The sequence below is a fragment of the Pangasianodon hypophthalmus genome, chromosome 7 (assembly GCF_027358585.1).
Source record: "Pangasianodon hypophthalmus isolate fPanHyp1 chromosome 7, fPanHyp1.pri, whole genome shotgun sequence".
In the NCBI taxonomy this organism is placed as follows: Eukaryota; Metazoa; Chordata; class Actinopteri; order Siluriformes; family Pangasiidae; genus Pangasianodon; species Pangasianodon hypophthalmus.
In genome coordinates this window covers 6,315,768-6,330,748 of record NC_069716.1, presented here as the reverse complement: position 1 = coordinate 6,330,748, position 14,981 = coordinate 6,315,768, and the positions used below count along the sequence as shown (strand labels likewise).

The window sequence follows — 14,981 nt, the reverse complement described above, 5'->3', positions numbered from 1 at the left end:
TGTGTGTGGTCATGTGCCTATGCCCACGTGCATGTGTGTGCGTGTGTGTGTGCCCACACATGCCGCGCTATCCTTACTGCCCCCAGCCGGGTTGCCTAGCAACGCCGGAACGTGTGCGGCTTGGAAGAAGCCCAAATTCCCCGCAGAGCAGGAAACAGCAATAAGAGCCTCTGTGACAAACGATCTGCGCTCTTTCATCTAATACACTGTGAAGATCACTGGCTCCTCTCACTGAATGATAAATGGACTGTATACAGATCAATGGCCACAGCAATAAGCTCGGGACGCCAGTCTGTGCCCGCTTAGGCGGCCCAGGTAGCGCCAGACGAGCGCCACATTCACATACAGCTCAGATATCTCAATCCATCCCCATTTACTCCGATACACCCAGTTCTGACCATCAAGTAGTGTCATTTATTATTGTAGTCAAATATACACATGTATAGCACAATGAAATATTGTGCCTCACTTGACCATACACACATGACCATACACAAAAACATCTGCAATATCTACTTGAAAATGACTGTTTCAGAGTATGATTTTATATATATATATATATATATATATATATATATATATAGTGTAAATATGCTAGCCGTAGCTAGCTAACACAACAAGAAACGTGATTTTACCACACTTTAAATTCTAAGTTTAATCATTAATAATTAAATAATGGCAGTGTTTTTGTTGCACTCTCCTGTAAAGAAAACATGGCCACAGTTTGAAGGATAAGCTGACCAAGCAAACTTATGTTTTCTATAAAAAATGTGGTCCTCAAGATAATGTCTCTTGTTAAGGTACTGTCTCCTTCAATGTCCTCCATGTGGAAAAAAAAGAAAACCTTTAGGCAAGATACTATTAATTAGCTAATAGTGTCATATTTATGTATTTAACATTGGGCTCAAATGGCAGTCCATGTACTTTTGAGTGTACATATTTACAGCCGAAAACATAAATTTCCACATGACATACTGCAGTTACATAAAACTGTCAGAGGCAGTGGACTTAATACTGCTCCTCACTCGAGCCGATATAGTGCAGGAAAACTACATGCACTTAAGTCTGAATACAGCCCAGCGTTTGTTAGGTAGTATGCTGAGGTAGTTAGTTAGCTGTTCATAGCTAGCTCACCGACACTAACAGAAACACCTCCAGAGATTAAGAAGAACTTGGTGTTTGGCTAAATGTAGTTCATGGTGAAAATAATTTGTGTGACAGTATCTATCACAAATTGCTGATTCAAAGTATAATAAATATACGATATTATGTAACTAAGCTAGCAGTCGCTAGCTAACACGCGCACGCACACACACACACACACACACACACACACACTGAAAGACTGGATTTAAGCTAGTCAGATTTGTGTAAATATAAACATAACTTATGTAATGGGATGCTAATTTACTTTTACGAACCATGTTAGTTGTTTCAGCTACATCAGCACGCTAGCTCACTTAGATATTGTTACCTACAAGTTGCAGTTAGTGTTTCAACTACTTTCAGTTAGCTAGTTAGATGCTGATAGCTAGATAACCAACATTCAGCTAACTTAGCTTACTTAGATTCTTACACCAGATGTAAAATGTTTTTCATAAATAAATATTCTTCAGGGAAAGCAGTTTTGTGTTTGGTTAAATGTAGTTTTGTGAAAATAATATGTTTGTTATTATGAGGTAAAATGTACTGTTAATGTCCATATGAGTAAATTGTAAAGTTGGGGTTTCTGAACAATTCTGTTTTGAACTGAATACGTTCAAGATGTCATTTATCTTAGAACTTTCCTGCATTTACTGTTTGCTTAGCATAGTGTTAATTGCTTAGCATGCATGTTATTTGTGGGACTACAGCTAACTACATGCTAACAGTACTGAGGTGGAGGATAAATGGGCTGAGTAATTGTGTTAACCTGAGGTTCCTGACTGTGTAAATTGCATGTGATTGCACATTCTCTCTCCACCCACTTTGTATAAGTTAAAAGTGTAACAGCAAAACAATCACAAACTTGCATTTGCACTTGCATGTGACCAGCGTTTTTATATAAACCATTTTTATATCCAACTGTTTGTTCTCATAAAGAGGAGACCTTGAAAAAAATCAGACCCAAAACAGTTAGTGATACCTAATTCAGGGTTTGCTAACTGCTTTAACTTGTGTTTTTTTTTTTTTTTTAATTTTTGAAATGAAAGTAAAACACGAATGGGTTTTTTTGGCATTTTTATTAATGGTTTTGGTTTTTTTTTTTTTTTTTGGTTGTTATCAGGTGATATCAAGATGATATTTCTGTTTATTATTTTTATATTTTTTTCCTCTAAAAATTCCAGTGCAGTTTGTGGATAATTGAACAGTTTGTGTTGTTTTGGCTCTTTGCTCCTGCACATTGGATTTGCTATAAACAGGTACGAGGATAAAGTACATTATGTCAGCTTTAATATGAGCATGTTTATATATATAATATAGTTGAAGTACACAGGAGCTGATGTACTGCACTTTAATCTCAAATATGATGGAATTCAGAGCCAACAAAAATTCTACCACTGTCCAAACACTTATATACAGAGCTGTAATTCAATCACTTTTTATATTGCCCTTTAAGCAACACTTCTCAACTTTACTGGTGTTGTATTGCTGCTTATAGACCCACAAAACACTTACAAATAAACTACAAAACAATCAAGAATTCTCTGTTAGGATGAAAATCCATTAGTTAGCCTCAAGCTAACATTGATCTACTGTCTAAAGTGATCATACAATACCAGCCTTGAGCAGTTGTGTTAATTAAATTTGTATGTATGATACACTCAATCCTGCATTGCTCTTCATCTAATTGACATTTTGTCTCGTTCACAGACTGCAGAGAAACCCAAAACCAGGAGCACACCTCCAAAGTAAGTGACTGTTTCAGGCTGATTTGTTTCATCACGCACCCAGATGGACTATTAGACACAGTCCTGCTTCAACTTTTTCACAGCTGGAGGATTGTGAAGTATGAGTCTTGAATATGAGAGTTAATTTTCAAGAACCGTTATTTTTCCATCTGTTATCGAAAACTAAAATAGTCTCTAACAGGAATTCTTCACTATTTATATATATAAATATATATCTTTTTTTTAAAAAAAAAGTCTGCTCTTATCGTGTTAAATCGGTAATTGAGGAAATACGATGTCCACTCACCGGCCACTTTATTAGGAACACCTATGCACCTCCTTATTTATGCAATTATCCAATTAATTGCAGCAGCACAATGCATAAGAGCATGCAGACACACATCTAGAGCTTCAGTTCATGTTCACTTCAAATATCAGAATGGAAAAAACAATCTCAGGGATTTGACCTGTTGGTGGTTTGAGTATTTCAGAAACTGATAATATCACACACACCAGTCTCTAGAGTTTACACAGAAAAAAAAAAAAACATATCCAGTGAGTGGAGGTGCTGTGGGTGGAAATGCCTTGTTCATGAGAGAGATCGGAGGAGAATGGCCAGACTCGTTTGAACAGCAAGGTTACGGTAACTCAAATAACCACTCTTCACAACCATGGTGAGCAGAAAAGCAGCTTAAGTATTTGAGTTGTAAAAATGACCAAAATACTCAATTCTGTATCGTGTCTACTGGCAAATATTGGCTGTTTTCCTATGGGTGACTACCCGCCTCCTTTTGTCAATGGGTGTAGCAGCTGGTGACATATATGTGATCGGAGACAGGGGCATAACAACAGGGGAAAAAAGCCATCGTGCATTAAAACAGATATGGCAACAGTTTTAAAAATTAGCTAAATGGTGTGAACAGGACATAAAAATGTAGTTTAATTTTATGCAAGGATTTTAGCAAACAGCTGAATAGTAATGTATTCTTGCATAATAAGTATTATTGGAATAAAATAGTGTATCTGTTAATTAGATAAATATTCAAATCAAAAACTGTGGGTTACACGGTATAGCTATTTACACCCTTAACAAAATCGAAACCCAAAGTGTACACACATATAGCAAGCATTAGCAAATCTACTTAAACACAATACTGTGTTATTATTACCAGCTAAGCAGCTTGTTTAGTTTGTATGTTAATGTAAATAGGACCATTATCCAACTTACACTTTGTTAACTGTGTTATTAGGGAAATATCCTATTTCATTATTTAATTAGCTATCATTAGGCTGACCATTAGATTGTGTCATTAAAACAGTAGCCAAATTAACCCTTAGCGTCCCTGATTGTTGGCCATCATGCGATAAATGAAGACCTAACTAGCGCATGGGATTTGCTAACAAGTAAATAAGGTGCAAATTGTATTTTTAAGTGGATGCAAATAGCCATTCTCCTTTATTCAGCCTTTCCCCCAAATCCCATCACCTCCACTATATAAAGGATTATGTAATACATTATATACAGTGCGCCATTTTCGTAGATTCTAGTCTGAATGATGAAAGATAACGAGATGCTGTATGTCACATTATGAAGAAATTTCCTCACTATCCACTGGAGAATCACTGCGACTGGTATTGCTCCTGTTATTAAGTCTCCAGCGTTTATTTCCCAGCATCCTCTCCTCTCTCCTTCATCTCTGACGATGCCTCTGTTGGCTTCTCAGAGGCAGTGTAAGGTGCAGACGGGGTCTCATTAAGGAGACGGAGAGAGAAATATGGCCTGCAGCTCTGTTCTCAGCCAGGGAGCCTGGCAGTGGAGGAGCTGTGAGCGATCCTGGGGCCACGACTGCATTCCTCTAACAAAAGCAAAGAGTAGGGAGCAGAGACAGAGCTGCAGGGGGTGGAGGGAGGCTGGAGGAGAGAGTTAAAGGGGTGGAGGGTCTTATGGAGAAGGCAGTTAGTGAGCGGGAGCTGGAACATAAGTGGCAATTAGACTAGTGGTGGCTTAGACTGTGTGATCATTTACTAATGAGGTCTTGAATACTGCTTAAGAGGTCTTTGATAGCTTTGCTTGATATTAATTCTTATGTTTTGTTCTCTACCTAGTAATATACTTCATTGTACGCCCTACTGACTTTATACTTTATACGAGTACTCATACCAATACTAGTACCTAAATTAGCAAGCCACTTAGTATTAAGCAACAAGGGGCATCAAGGAACATTTAGCTCTGTTTATGTTGGTTGCTGCTGTGTGCTGCTAGCAACGAACTCCTCGTGCTGAGTTTTATGTTTAAGATATTACAGTGTTTAAATAGTATCTTTAATAGAGCACATGACACTGAGCAGCGAGCATTGTCGTTAAAAATAAGTGCAAAGTACCATGAAATGTACCTTGACTCACAAGCGATGTGTAGACCCTGGCAAAATGAAGCGTGTCTCAGTGCTCAGTGCTCGCAGAACTGAAGTGCTCTCATGTGCGTCATTTTCTCTGCACACTCGCTTCACTGTGCTATGCTTGTAAATATATTTGATATATAAGCGCAATAAATGAACACGGTATTGGACTTAAACCCGTTGCCAGTATTGGTATTGGTCCATTACCCAAAGTCCTACCTCTGTTTCGATTTTTAACAAGTGAACCCACAGAGACAGCGACAGATCTCAGTCATTATAAGACTGATTTCACCTTGTTACATTCATTTCAAAAAGATTTGATCATACTTTCCTTCGTAGAATATTTTAGAAATCAATTTTGCTCCATGCACTTGAGGTATAGCGTTGGAAAATTCATTTTTAGTAGAGTTCCACTTTTAGTAATAATTGAAAGTGTGTCATTTCGGTCCAAACCTCACACTAAATCTCCTGCAGCTCACTTTGGGACATTATGGGTATGTTGTTAGGCAGCCGCTCTTGCAATAAAGTCCAATTTAGTTCCACGTCTAAATAACGGCTCTTAAAAAATGGCATTCAGAATTGCATACCAAGTCAAATTTAGAATGTTTTTAAAGCCAGGAGTGTCAGATCAGCACGTGGGATTGACTTAGACATGATCTCTGTCACATCCATGGGGGCCTGTATGAAGCGCCTAGCTATTCCTTACTTCCACAGTGAGGCAATGTGCCCATTAAAACGTAGCCCACAGTTCAGCCTAGGGCACCATGCTGCAGAAAATCCAGCTACATGACTGCATGGGTTTCACACAGCCCTAAAATCAGCACTCCTATGGTGTGGAATCAGGCTTCACGTGGTCAGTAGTTTTACTTGTACTGAAAGATCAGGCTGATCCTGGAACAGCTCTCACTGACAAGTCAGATCCAATTTTTTTTACAGCAGAACACAAACATATCCACAGGGAAGATGTTATTTAGGGTACAGTGTGTACATTTTGCCCATATGTAATATGTGACATGGTACCACAGGCTAGTGCAGTGCATCTTTAATAGCATGGCATCAACCATGCGCTTAACTGCACTACCACTGTTAGCTTTTGGCTAAGATCCTACGCATCTGCATCGTTGCTAAGTGGTATTGGCAGGATCTGAAAGGGAATTGATTGACACTGAGCAATGTGATTGACACTGAGCAATTGTATTGACCTGCTAATTGAAGCGATATCTGCTTATGTTTTAATGATTTAAAGAACACCAAATTCACAAAAATGCATGGATATGGTTTCTAAATAAAATATGTTAGCATTGTGATCTTCCTGCCTAAAAGCAAAAGGACTGCAACTGTTTTCTTTAGCTTAGCAAGGCTAAACTCATTCATCACTCAGGAATTCCTCTCCTTTTCAGAGGTTTTCTGTGTGTGACATTGGCCATCTGGTTTAATATTTTGAAGTCTCTGATAAGTGTGGTGGCATTCCATAGCTTAGCATAAAAATCCTTTTAGAAATCCTTTTACTCAGTGCCTTTGAGTTTAGTTAGAGACTGTTATTCAGTGTAGCAGGTTTTCTTTAGCTCTGCTTCTTGTTTAGATCTGAATGGTTGAGACGTTATTGTTCTGTTGTTTAGTCTTTTAGTCTTCTCCCCTTTGTTTTGGTACATTTTTTACACCAAACTGTCATTTAATTTTTTTTTTTCATCCTTTAAGAGTGCTAAGATTAATGTTTTAGCATAGATACTATATGAAACCTTGATTGTGCATTAGCTGTTTTATTACAGATGTCACTCCACACAGGTAACACAATTAAAGAATAAAACGTGATATGGTGCAATCCATTTCTCACGTAATTTCATTAAAAAACTCTAAGAAAAACTCTAAAAAACTTTAAGCCAAGGTAAAAACTTCAGTGTTTACATCTGTTCATCTGTGTTTTTTTTAATTGACATCTTTTCTATAAAAAAAAAAAAAAAAAAATTGTATTTCAATGAACAGCTGTTGAAATAAACAACATGGATTTAGGCCTAACAACTAACAAATGGTGGTTACATTTTTGGTTCGAAGCCAAATGGAAAAGGACCACAAACGTAAAAACCTCCGAACATTTGAGCACAGAAGGACACTAAAAACTGTAGTTCCTGGCACTTGTGAGTATCTAATTATTACTGAGACAGTATTAAATGATTTACTGTAACAGGCAATGAGGTGCCTATACTATAAAATGGACCAAAAAGACAATTACATTGCTAATCACAATTATTTTAGTTACAATTCAATTTGTGTGGTGATCTGGGAAAACGCATCAGATGTTTACTGCGGCTGAATTCTGGGCTTTTTCTGCTTATACCCTGACACCTCTAGTTTAAGAGAACATAAATATACTGTATTTTCCCAAAAAGATGAAGAAAGGTAGTTTATCAAGTGTGGTTGCAAAAACAGCTGTAGGCTATGAAAATACAGACAGGCGGATTTACAGACATAATGTTTGTATATGACATTTATTCATATATTTCATTCATATATTTTATTTAGTACATGTTAAATTAAATGCATATTCAATCAAAGTGCTATATATTGCAGCCGCTTTTAGAAATTCAGTCTGTTTTGGTGTCTTTCATTGGAGTTGGAATGGGATCTTTAAATGCAGTGTTCTCTCTCTTCCCTTTTGGGGGTAACCAGATTTTAAAATGCTAGAACTATACTTGTGATTGAGATTCAGATATGTGCAACAGGGAAATATATTTTATGTAGTTTTCAGAACTATATACAGTAGAAAACGTCAAAATTTCACCAAGTAAAGGGATTTCCTAGGCTGGTAATACTTAATGAAATAAAGTCAGTGCTGAAAGCTTCTGGAAATTTGACAGGTGAAGGTCATAAATAAGTGACACTTTAAAGAGGTTATGACTGAAATACTTCTTGATATTAATGTTGTAGATTATAATTGTACTGATCCAGCTTGAATGAGTGTTATATAGAAAAACTCTTTTGCTAGAAACCATTTCTCTGTGATGAATGAGTCAAACACATTGTATATTTCACATCCAGCATTATAAACAAACAGTAATTAGACTTTCACTTCAATCTTTCTATTAAGCGCACCTTATTATACACTATCTAACACTCTAATTGATTTTATATGGAGCATCTCTTTAAGGCTAAAGCAAGCAGACATATTTCTTATTTCTCCGTAGGACTGAAAGTTACACCCACACACAGCCAATCTAAAAGTAAATGTTATGATGGTTGGTGGTAGAAAAAAAATGTGCGTATTGAGTTTACCTCCGCAGACGGGTTTTGGCTGATAGCAATCTCTGTGAGCAGTCAAGCAGCAAATACATCACCAGCTTCACCAACCAGCAAAAAGGAGAGGCAGATGAGGGAGAGGAGTGGGAAAAAAATGGCTCCCCTGTCCTCGCTTTTCAGTCTGACTACTTGCTTCTCCATCATTATTCATATCTTTTCACCCCACACTGTTGTGTATCATATCAGACGGTGTATCACCATCATCGCAGCTCGTTCCAAACAATATGTTTTAATGTGCTGACGCTGAAATGGCTGCCATATTTCAGAAGCGTTTGTGCCACAACGAGAGAGAACGGCAGGGTGCTATAAAGCACATGGCATATATTGTTTGAAATAACACACTCTGGAGAATGCTGTTATACTGTATATACTGCAGTCGATTGTTTTCTATTGACAGCATGTTCCAGTGTGTTTTATTCCTCTTACATACATATTTTATTCCTCTTTATACCATAGCCAATTTGCCAACAATTTTTAATCTATTAGAATAAAAATGACACATACTTTTTATCCATTTTTAGTTATATATAATGTTGTAGAACACTCATGAAGCAAGTTAGTTACTGTTATCAGTTAAGTTATGGATGTATAAGTGGGCGCTTCCTCGCTTCCTCACCAGTCGCTCTTTTGTCCTTCTTGAAGTCAATAAGATGAAGAAACTCAGTTTGTCATGTTGCCAAGAAACCAGAAAGTGCATTCAACCCTTCATCTTGAAGACTTTCCCATGGTGGAAAACTTAATTGTTATCAAATAAATAGTATAAATTAGTATAAACCTGTGCTGTTAAAGAACAACTTCTGATCAATCAGATTTAAGAATTCAGTAGCACTGTGATATAAGAATATCCTGTTCAGTAGGTTTTCACTTAGTTTACTCTTTAACCTCAGTCTTAAGAGAGACGTGCTAGTGAAATAGCTTGTATATATAGAATGAATAGGGTTACACTAAAGCACACAATATCTATAAGAACTAGAGACCTGCAGTGACATTCAGCACATGGAACCTTATAAAGAGATGATTTTCAGGCTAATGGAAGATAGTCATCTTTCATCATCCTGGAATGAAGGGAGGTAATTGTATGCTGTAGCAAGCGCCCATGTTTAATGTGAAGGAGCCCTTTAGCAAGTTAAGGCAATTCAAAGGTTCCTCAGATGAAACTCCAGTTGCTCTCAGTTTAATCTTTGACCCAATCGGAACCACTCGAGGTGTGTGTTGTTTGTGCTCTCTAGTGCAACACTGGGTGTTAATGGCTCGAGTAGGGAATGTCAGCACGGTCTGACACTGGAGTAAACACTCAGAGGTGTACTCTGACCCAGACCTTCATGGGGTTTTAAAGACAACATCTGTTGTAGTCAAGCTGCCAGTGCGTATGTGTATGTATGTGAGAAGGAGAAGTAGCTAAAAGACAGGGTGTAACATGACATAAAACAATACAGATCCTGGAAACAAACATCCCTCTGACAAAGACATGACTACAGAGGAAGAAAAGACAGTAGTAACAGGAAGAGATCATCATAAGGGCAGAGAGAGAGAGAGAGAGAGAGAGAGAGGAGGAAGGAACCAGAGCCAGTCGGAGAGGTGTATGCTTTCAGCACCGCTCTTTTTGAGCAATGTGATCCATCACTTGCTGTCTGTGAAGTCTGGCCCTATGTCGGCAGAGGACAGAAAAATTATCCCTCCTACCACTTTCTATCATGCAGCAACTCCCCCACCTCCTGATCCTGCCAAAGCTCAGTGTAACTCCAGATCCGTATGCAGACAGTAGAAAAACTAAACACAAAGCCTGAGGTCTGGTTTCATCTTGTAGAGACAGGAGAGGAGTACAGCATAGAGGGAGCTTTTGTGTAAAACTCCATTAGCTCTTCATAATCTTATCTGAACATAATCATAGATAATCGTACATAGATAACCTTATTTGATTTGTTTTTGTGATAGAGCCTATTCCAGCTCTGCGTGTGAGTGTGTGTTAACTCTATGTTCACACTAATTAAGTGACAGGAATCAGGTGACCCATAATCTCCTATAGGAAAAAAATAGAAATGACCAAAGAGCTGTGGCATCGTAATAAGGTGACAAGCGTCAAACTTTAATTTTCTAAATGTTATTCAAATTAGTTCTATTAGTTCTACAGTAAAGTGGCAAATACCCAATAGTTGGCAATCCACAGTTTCTAATATTTGACCCTTATTAGAATATATGTATATATGCATATATGTTTATATGCATATAAAGCCAGTGGTGAAAATTAAAGAAGAAGAATTATGAAATTTTTGTACAAAACCAATTTTCACAAAAAACAAAAAGAAAAATTCTAAGTTCTAAGTTTTTTTTTTTTTTTTGGAAACAACCTTTCTATACAATTTCTTACACTGTCAGTATTTATCACGTTGTTATTATAAGCCAAAAGAGAGAGTGGCTGCGAGAAAAGGTCATGTACTGAGACAAAAATTCTAACCAGTGCAGTAATGCGCAGTGCTGCTTAGCTGAAAAATAGATCATTGTTTTGTTAAGTTCTGGTCAGCAATGTCATGTTCTTCTGTGTGATAGATAACCATTGTGTATAATAACGTTTCGAACATGATAGGTGTGGCAGCAGAGGTAGCAGTTTATAACATGTTTATGACAGAAATGGATCACACAGCCAAAGGGTTATCAGTGGCATCCACATCCCTTACGCTGAGAAATGGAGGTTGTAGTATGATTTAGGGGGAGTCCAGATGTCCCGATGTCCAGAAAAACAATCCACAGTTCAGCAAGTCATAGCCAGACACAAAACAAATGAGAACTGCTGGAGTAAAAACCATCGGGTTTTAGACAAAAATGCATTTGAATTAGTATTTGAAAAGTAACTGGTGAGGTAACTGCTTGATTATGCTCTTAATCTTGTTTAATTGTCTTAAACATGGTTAAGAGCATAAATTCTAGCAAGTTTCCCTTTTTAGCTAGTTCATTTTGAAACAATGATGATATACATAAGTTGTAAAGTAGCCTAAACTTTTAAGCTTAGCTATTTCTTTTCAGAACCTCAGAATAGCCATTGCATGCGTATGAAGGATGGCATTAGCAGTGGATACACCTATAACAGACAAACCTGAAATAACGTCAGTGACTTTCTAGTGCAGGATTAGCTCTTTTTTTTATTTCTTTTTTTCTGGATTCTGGTCAGTTGGTGGAAACTTGCAGCACTTGTATCACTGTCATTTCCTTTAGCAGCCCTGTGCTTGAATTATGTCTCAATGCAGCTTCCCAATGAATTAATATAAATCCATAAAGTCTTATTAGTAGTAGACTCATTTATTGAGGTATAGCAGCACTTCTGTTGATTACCTGGCCATCAGTTAATTGCTTACTGGTCAGGTTTTACTAATATTCTGTTTTTTTGTGTGTGTGACTGGCTACTGAGAACTTTCTTCAAAGGTAAAGAGGAATGAATACTTGATCTCACTGCCACATTAGATTAATGTCACTTTTTTCCTCTGGCCAGGATTGAAATTGGATGTAATTTTGATGATCTGGCCAAAGCAAATACAGCAAAGTTACAGCAGATACATCAAATATCGAGTTGATTATGCCGTAATCTCTCTCAGATGTTATTACCATCCAAGTCCAAAGGAGCAGGTGGTCGACTTGCTTTCCAAAATCAAAGTACAAACCGTTCGGTCTGTATTTGTTTATGCCAAGAATTCTTCATCAACTACAACAGATGCTCAGTCTTTCTATTACCGCAACATCACTTGAAACTAATAACATGTTATTGAAATATTCGTCATGCATGGATATGAGAGTCGCAAACAGAAGTAAGGACTAAATTATGCTGTTAACGGATTTATGATTTGTTTTGATAGAATGTATTGGAATATTTCATTTTGATGGTCTGGGACAAATGTGTACTTGAAACCTCAGAATGGCTTAAAATGATATTATGTATGAAAAATGAGTATTTTAAATAACTGTTGGTTTGAATGGAATGATGACTGCTGTGTGTTTTACTAGTGATCTGGAAACTTCCAACATTCTCACGCTCACATTCAGCTGCAAAATAGTTGTGTTTATTCAGCATGTTATTTTTCAAGATTTAAGCAAATCTAAATGTTTCTGCCTTTCAGACATTCAGACCTAAAAAAACTGCTAAGGTGCTCATGGTAATATCTTTTACCTTTTCCAACACGAAAACGAAAGAAGTAGATGTTGGCGTGACTGCATTAGAAGGGGAAAGGCTGTGGGCTTTCTCGGGTCAATAGGACTGGACGTGTTGACGTGAACGTAGCGTCGGCTTTGATTTACGTGTTGAATGTGTCAGTACAGTGATGTGAACTTGGCAGGACGGAGCTAACCACCACTTGGCAGCCAAAACGCCCTCACAGCTGGCCCTCCAGCCTTTGATACTGATATAACCGTAACTCAAACCAGTCAGACGGGTAGACGGGTAGACACACACACTCACACACACACACACACTCTGATGTAGAGACTGTTCCATCACTGTAACCACAGACTGAACCATTGTAACACAACCCACAAATGTAATACGCGAGTAAGTGCATATATACAGGAGATGTGTATGAACATTGATCTGAGAGCAGTCAGAAGATTCTTGCCCAGAAGACTTCAAAACCTTCTTTTGATGCTTTTTGATGTGTAGCTCTCTTCCTCGCTGCTTTGGCCCATCTGGATTTTGAGATGAAGAATCGCTAAGTAAGGAATAAAACATTTTGAGAGGTGCTGTTATAGAAAAATATTCTATTGTTGCCACTTTTAAGTAAAAAAAAAAACTATTGAAAGAATAGTTTCTTGTTGTCGTTTTCATCATAGTACCTATAAATGGCCTCTTCTAATCTCTCTTTCTTGAAGTTAATAAGATTAAAAAAAAAAAAAAAAAAAAAAAAAAAAAAAGCTTGTCATGTTAGTAAGAAACTGGTAAAAGTGGAAAACCTTTCGTCCTGAAAACTTTAATAATAATAATAATAATAATAATAATAATAATAATTCATTTACTAGTAGACTTAAATTATGTGGAGCTTTAGCCATAAAAGTCCCCATGTATTAGTTGTTATTGTAGAAATGCTAAGTAAGGAATAACACATGACAAACTATGCAGCTATATGAATGTAATCTATGCCTGGGTTGTGTGATACAACCCTACTTGAAGTGGAGGGTCATTACTACCCTGAAGTGGATTATTTTCTTATAAGAGCACACTCTGAAGTCTCTTATTCCTCATTTAATACAGTGATTTGCCAACAATTACGATTTTTTATTTATTAATGAATGACACATCACACTTACCTTATATTTAATGTTATAGAACATCCATGACACAAGTTAGTTCCTGTTATCAGTTACGTTCTAGCATGTATAAACACTCATTCCCTCAGTAGCCTCTTTTTCTTTCTCTCTCGACATTAATTAGACAAAAAACATGCAGCTTGTCATGTTACCAAGAAACCACAAAGCGCAAAGTCTTCTATCCTGAAGACTCTTCTTCCTGACTGACTGTTACAAATCACTGACACTGGAGAATCCTTCAGTAAACATTTAATAAATGTCTCCTTACAGAAAACTTTACCATATAAATGGTTTTTCCTTGTTTAATAATAACAAGTTTTTCATATGTTTATCATTAACTTTAGATGATGTGGAGCATCCGCTGTACAAGTCCCTGTGACAGAGTTTTTACTATAGAAACAATAACATATTACAACAAGCAATATTATTAATATAATTATTTTTATATATTATTAATATAAACCTAAATTTTAATTTTAGCTGGCACTACTGTCGGAGCTGCTGTTCCAGAAAATTAATCAACACCTTCTGACCAATCCGAATCAAGTACTCAAGATATAATGTGATATAATAACACTTAAGTAAGTTGGATCTCCAAGTGATAGTCGTAGCACAAAAGAGCACGTCTACAAAGGAAGCTCAGCTCAAGTTTAAATGCATTTGGCAAAAGTAATGGACCCCTACAAATAGAAGCATGTCCTAATAAGGCTGAAGAATAGCTATAGATCAAAGCGCAACTCTGTTAACATGCTTGTTTAGTGGGGTTTCGCTTCTCTCTCTTTTTATCCATATCACAGAATTCCTGGCAGGGTGCTGTGTTTGTTATTATGCATTTGACTTGGATTTAGATATTTCTTTTTGTCCTCTGACTTTCTCTTCAAGAAGTCTGCTGGCATTTTCTCTACTAATAAGTAGTGACAAACAGAACAAAACATTGCATAAAAAGCACAGCTGGATTATGATCTCCATAAAGCCTGGAAGGCTGTGCAAAAGAGCCAGCGCATTAGACTTGCAAATGATTTTCAGAATGAAACGATCTTAATGGTTTCAATATCCTTTCTCCATCTTGACCCGTGTGTTTGGCTCACAGACACGCCGGCGAACCTGGCAAAATTTGACTGAATTTACCATTAAC

The 14,981-nt window shown here is 37.1% G+C and overlaps 1 protein-coding gene across 2 annotated transcripts in view; it reads left to right on the top strand.

Moving 5' to 3' along the window:
• aff2 (AF4/FMR2 family, member 2) overlaps positions 1-14,981 on the top strand; it is a 225,643-nt gene that overhangs the window by 158,539 nt on the left and 52,123 nt on the right. For both annotated transcript variants that reach the window (XM_034305966.2, XM_034305965.2), the window contains exon 9: positions 2,854-2,891. In XM_034305966.2, the coding sequence (XP_034161857.2) occupies positions 2,854-2,891 (38 nt within the window). The remainder of the gene's footprint in view (positions 1-2,853; positions 2,892-14,981) is intronic.